Source organism: Crinia signifera, chromosome 11 (assembly GCF_055691185.1).
Source record: "Crinia signifera chromosome 11, ASM5569118v1, whole genome shotgun sequence".
Taxonomy (NCBI): Eukaryota; Metazoa; Chordata; class Amphibia; order Anura; family Myobatrachidae; genus Crinia; species Crinia signifera.
This window is the reverse complement of record NC_139227.1, coordinates 64,935,472-64,941,512: the sequence shown is the minus strand read 5'-3', so window position 1 is coordinate 64,941,512 and position 6,041 is coordinate 64,935,472. Positions and strand designations below refer to the sequence as shown.

Sequence of the window (6,041 nt, the reverse complement as noted above, 5' to 3'; positions counted from 1 at the left end):
ACATTGTTAACCTTTTGCTTGTGTTGACATAATGCATGTTTACCAACGGTGGTCCACCTATTGACTGTTGACTTAACCTTTTGAGTGGTATGGCCTGATATTTTCCGTGTTCAGCTGCGTTGCCGCAGCGGGCTGTCCTGGAATATTTCCAGGCATACTACCAATATGCAGGTGTGCGCCAGTGGTGCCTGCCTCCATTCACTACTTTGAGCATGTGCCTGTGGCAGGCCCTGCTCGGGAAAATTCTGGGCTACTCGAAAGTTCGGGTGCACGAGCTGCCCCGAACATCCCTGAGGGCAGCGGCAGGGGAACTCTGGCACAAGATCACCAGAATGGGGGAGGGGGGGGGGGGACCGTCTGCCCCGCCTGTGATGGGTATTTCTGGGGCTGGTCATACCAGCCCTGGTAGGTATGTCCTGCTGCAGATATATCCACCACTCAAGGGGTTAATGCAGTGGCGTAACAAAAAATGCACCTCAGTTAAGAGACAAGACCCCCTCGAGGAGCTGGCAGGAGGGTCTGTGTGGCGCGGGGGTACCTGTGGTCATAGAGGTCCCTGCGGTGCTAAGTATTAAATTGGCGGGTCCCTGCAATGACCTGGAAATAACTAGCGCTATCTGCCGGGCAGGGGAAGCGTGCGGCCAGTGCTTTCAAAATCAGAAGCGCTTCCCACTGCACCCACAAGGAGGGGGGAGTAACAATAGTGCCCGCAGACCCCCCGGCACCTCCCCGCCGTGGGTCGGCTAAAAGACCAGATTCCTTAGGAAGAGTTAAAAAATTATAAAAGGTGAAAAATGTAATCCCTTTCTGATCATCTGAGGTGCAAACCGGCCAATCACTGCTGCCAGAGAATGGTTATATGTAGGAATGGAGCTGGAACTTTTCTCGGACATTGCACAAATCCTCCAATCCATAGACTTCAGATTACATTTTTATATTGTATTAATAGTAACAAATGACAGTAGTTTTATATTTACACGGGGTTTACAATGCTTACTGTGTAACAGGCACTGTAATACAGGAATGCTATGTTACAGCAGCATTTACATACTTTAATATTTTAAACATTAAACATTACTTAAAGAAAAAACAAGTGCCAGCTGCATGTCGCACCTCGAATGCATACAGCTTGTGTACTTGTGCTATTAAATGTTTAATATGTGTTTTACATTACGTTGATAGGTATTTGACATGCTCATAGATCTGATGATGTGATCTATGAATGGCATTTTATCTCAATAACATATTCATCTCAGTAGGGTTTTGAGGGTGGGTGTTACATGTTAAAATACAAAAATTAATGGTAAAGTTCTAGTATAAGGTGAATTAGGGGCAGATTGGCAATGAATGTCGCAGAGAAGATTTCAGGTGGGAGAGGGTGACTCAGTGCCGGCCCTAGCCTAAATGACACCCTAGGCAAGATTTTGGCTGGTGCCGCCTAGCACCGCCACTAGTTCTGCCTCTGACCCTGCTCCCCTTTCCCAGCACCATCGAGCCTCATCATAGCAGTCATAATTTTGGTGCTCCTACCCCCAATATTTTAAATAGAAACAGTGCACACATTCGGTGCGCAGCCCAATCAGGGGTGTGTTCTTGCTGGGAAGGGTCATGGCCACACAATAGTACCCCCAATTCAAATTATGCCACACAGTAGTGCAACTTTATTCACATTATATCATGCGATGGTGTCCCTTATTCACGTTACATCACACAGTAGTACCACTTTAGTATATAAATACATTACTCCTCACATTATACCCTTAGAAAAAAATCCTGAGAAAATATTGTATTTTAAGCACCTCCATGGCCACACTGCAACCCAGCACAAAGCAGTGTGTGCTGAGCAGAGGAGAAAAGCTGCAGCTGATGCTGTCACTTAAGGGGAGGGGGCGCGGGGCCCCCACTGGGCCCTTCCATCAGACTTTGGCCTGGGTGATTTGTACCCCCTACCCCTTTCTCTCGGCACCCCTGATAATACCACACAGTAATGCCCCTTACACATGACACACATTATGAATGTCCTTATAAACATAATGCCCCTTAACATATGCCAACATTTATTTATGCCCGTCATACACATAATGACACACATAATGCCCCTTACACATATGTTGCACATTATTAATACCCTAATACACATGACACACATAATGCCTGTTACACATATGTCGCACATTATTAATGCATTTATACATGACACACATAATGCTCGTTACACATATGTCGAACACTATTGCACAACCAACCCACCCGCAGACAACACTAGCACACAGCCGCTAACACTGTGACCTTTGCCTCGGCTTGGCTCAGCTCCTGGCCAGGTCTGCTAACGTTGGGTGCCTTTTTTGCTGAAAATTCATCTTATTTGTATTGCTATGTGACCAGAACACATAAGGAGCTTCCGATGATTATGATATGCGGCATGCCTATATTCTGTGTGCGACTGTGGCTGTACCTGCATACGGAATGCTATGTTACAGTGACTTCCATGAATACACTATTGCAGATACAGCCTCACTCACACACAGAATATAGGCATGCTGCATATCATTTTAATCAGCAGAAGCTGCAGGTGCCCCTAGGAGTGCCAAACACCCTAGTCATTTGCCTAGTTCGCCTATGCCTATGGCCGGCTCTGGGTGACTGGTGGGGTGGGTGTGTTAGGATAGGGGTAGCTGAACATTTTCGTAATCTACCTGAGTGGAACAAAAAGCAGGCATGACCTCACTGCATTGGGTGTCGGGACAGTCTCACCAATCACACATTACCCCACACAGGAAAAAAACCTCAAGCATATTGCCCTCCACTGCAGTGAACTACATTGCCCCACACAAGAGCAAAACATAAACCATTGCCCGTTACACAAAAATGTAAAACCTGTATTGAATTGCCCCAGCCAGACTGACCAATCAGAGAGGAGCTCCCAAGTCCAGAAACAGCCTCAGGACGGCAGCCAGCTGCAGTTATTGCCATGCTCACCAGTCTTGTTTCCAGCATTGGCAGCACTCTTAACTTCGCTGGCTCTGCACCCAAATCAAACCAGCTCTCCACCTGCATCACACATGAAAGCCTCAGCTAATAGGAAAAAGGCTATTGCTGTCACAGTGACCCCTTGTGCATAACAGCATAAAATACCCCTCTGTGGAGAATCCCACCCTCCATGGAAGATGAAGCTGGAAATTGCCTGCGTCTCTACGGGTTGCGGTCTGATCATCCCTGTGAAGTCTGGACCTCGATTTTCGGCCAGGAAGTGGGGCACTCTCCCATGTCAGATGCCATGATTTTTTTCAGGTGTTACTCAAATTAGCCTAATGTCTATCACCTTTACACATCATAATTACAGTACTCTCTCCTCCCTTTCTATCTACCTGGCCTCCTTTTTCCTTTAAAAACATTTCAATAAATTGCTTATGCTGGTTATTTGTGTATGTTACACATAGTTGCCTACCCTCCTGCATACTGCAGGAGACTCCCTGAAATAGCAGCAATCTCCCTCTCTCCCTGATTAGTCTAGTAATATCTCTCATTTCATCAGCACCATTTCCCATTTTACCAAGTATAGTAGCTCTTGCTAACTCAGGGTTGCCGACCCTCCCGGAATTTCCGGGAGTCTCCCGAAAATCGGGTCCCCCTCCCGGCCCCCCGGAAGGGTGGGCAACCCTCCCGGATTCAGGGGGGACCCCCGCTGTCCCCCGGATCGCGGCATTAAAATGCCGCAATCCTCGGGTCTCAGAGGAGGGGGTGGAGCTAAAATGGCACAATCGCGTCATTTTAGCCCCGCCCCCTCCACGGAGATCCGTGAATTTGCTGGTTTAACATTATGGGGGCGGAGCTTAGTGATGTCACTCTTAAGCCCCCGCCCCCTGAGAGGCTGCTGAAACTCTCCTCTCCGGGCTTCTCCCGGAGAGGAGAATAATAAAGTCGGCAACCCTGTGCTAACTGCTTTGGGGCTCATCTATATTTAAATATAAGTCATTTTAAAAGATTCCTCTCAGATGTAGCAGTACAGACCCACACTTCTAGGTGCCACATTCACAATCTCTTGTTACAATCTCTCCATACATGTAACTAGACACGCCCTTTGGGTGGAGCATGACACACCCCCTCAATGGGGCGCTGTGTAAAATTCTATTACCAACTATAATCTCCTTGAAACTATTTTTCAAAAGTAGGCAAGTATGATGTTACATACATACTGTTCTATTAGTTTTCTACCGTTATATTATATTGTTCTTTTAAGACTTTTGATATAACTTTACGATTAAAAAAAAATTCTAATTATGGCACAAGTATGGACAGAAATGGGTATGATTACATACAACAGGGGTTCCCAATCTTTTTTGATTCACGGCACCCTAGAGAATCAGAATTTTTTTCACGGCACCCCTAGGTCCCAAAAAAATTAAGTAGATTGGGTTTATATGCGATTCTTAGCGGCAGTTATGTGGTAAAGGGCAGGATTTGCTTCTGTTTGTACACATTCTATGATTGGCAGCCACCAGCACTGGTTTTGCTCATAAATAATTAACCATTAATAATTTGAGTTGGTCCTGGACCACCAACCCGCGGCACCCCTGCATGTGTCCCAAGGCACCCCAGGGAGCCGCGGCACACAGTTTGGGAACCACTGACATACAATAAGACATTTCATTCTATTTCATTCTATCCTAAATGCAGGTCTGGTACAATTTTTAAGGCGTAAGCTGCATGTATTAAAATTAGAACTATAAACTGGTACATGAAAAAATATCTTAATCATTTAATATGGATTTATAATAATGTCATCATTATATGCACACAGCATGAAGAAAGTTGGTTAATGCTAAAATATAGTGACGTCACATCACTAGGAAAACAGGTAACAGGGCAGATTATTAAAACCTACAACGTTGCTTGGAAATTAGGGACAGCAGAATTTATTAAAATACCAATACAAAACATCAGTATAAATCATTCCCAGCAACCAATGCGCAGGAGGACTGGAGTAGTACAGTGATTAATCCCACAATTCATTGCTCGGCTTCGCACTTGACTCCAATATGTCCGCTTATGTCCAACTCTATCATTACCAAGAAGCTGATTGGTCTTACTGTTGGTCTAGCAACAGTTTCTATGGTAGTTGTCCCACCCCTAGAGGCTGTTTCTATAGTAATGTAACTTCTGATTGGCCCAGCCCACATCATGATCTGTCAGTTCTGAGCTATCGGAGGGAGGTCCTAAGGCGTCATTCGAAGTGGAGGAAGCGAAAGGGAGAAAACAAATAAAAAGTGAATGAGCTAAGCCGGAGTCCCGGGAGGCGGGAGATAGCGGCCGGCAAAGGGTTAATATACATTGTTGCTGATGCTGGGGTATGAAAGAGCTTTCTGCTGGCGAACGGGGCGTGTGTACTGCATGTATAAGTGCGACTTGTATGAAGTGTTCTAACTATGGTAGTGATTGCATACTAGTGTGTGTGTGTGTGTGTGTGTGTGTGTGTTTATAAATAAATATATATAACTAGTAAGCTCGCTTGAAGCAAATGCTTTGAAAGCTGGTCTGCTGTGATTGCCTCTGTGTTTCTGTATGTGTGATTGCCTCTGTTTTCGGTATGTGTGAAAGAGATGTAGTTTCACTCGTCGCCAGCGGATGGCAGGTTTTTTTGGAGACACACGAACTGAAACTAGACCTATATATAGATCAGTGGTCAGGGAACTCGGTCCTTATTACCCCACACAGTGCATGTTTTGCTGGTAACCCAGCAGATGCACAGGTGTACTAATTACTCACAGACACATTTTATAAGGTCCGCAGGTGGAGTTAATTATTTCACTTGTGAATCTGTGAGGAGACCTGCAAAACATGCACTGTGTGGGGTAATGAGGACCGAGCTCCCTGACCACTGATAAAGATGATCACAGTAATGTCCAGCACTCCAAATGATAAACAATAGTTAGTCCAGGAGAGGTGCTCTTCCACCATAAGAGAAAGCATAGGTATGTGCAACAGGCTGGCACTCCAGAACAAACCCCTAATAAACAGCCACAACATTTTGTGGAAGGTGC

At 45.5% G+C, this 6,041-nt stretch overlaps 1 protein-coding gene across 3 annotated transcripts in view; it reads left to right on the top strand.

The window, feature by feature from the left end:
* Nucleotides 1-5,166: 5,166 nt before the first annotated feature.
* The window catches only part of BRMS1 (BRMS1 transcriptional repressor and anoikis regulator), a 34,285-nt gene continuing 33,410 nt past the window's right edge, over nt 5,167-6,041 (top strand). For 2 of the 3 annotated variants that reach the window (XM_083165037.1, XM_083165036.1), the window contains exon 1: nt 5,190-5,348. In XM_083165037.1, the coding sequence (XP_083021163.1) occupies nt 5,341-5,348 (8 nt within the window). In that variant the 5' untranslated portion in view covers nt 5,190-5,340. Of the gene's footprint in view, nt 5,349-6,041 lie in introns of all 3 variants that reach the window. The other variant, XM_083165038.1, reaches the window with a different exon arrangement.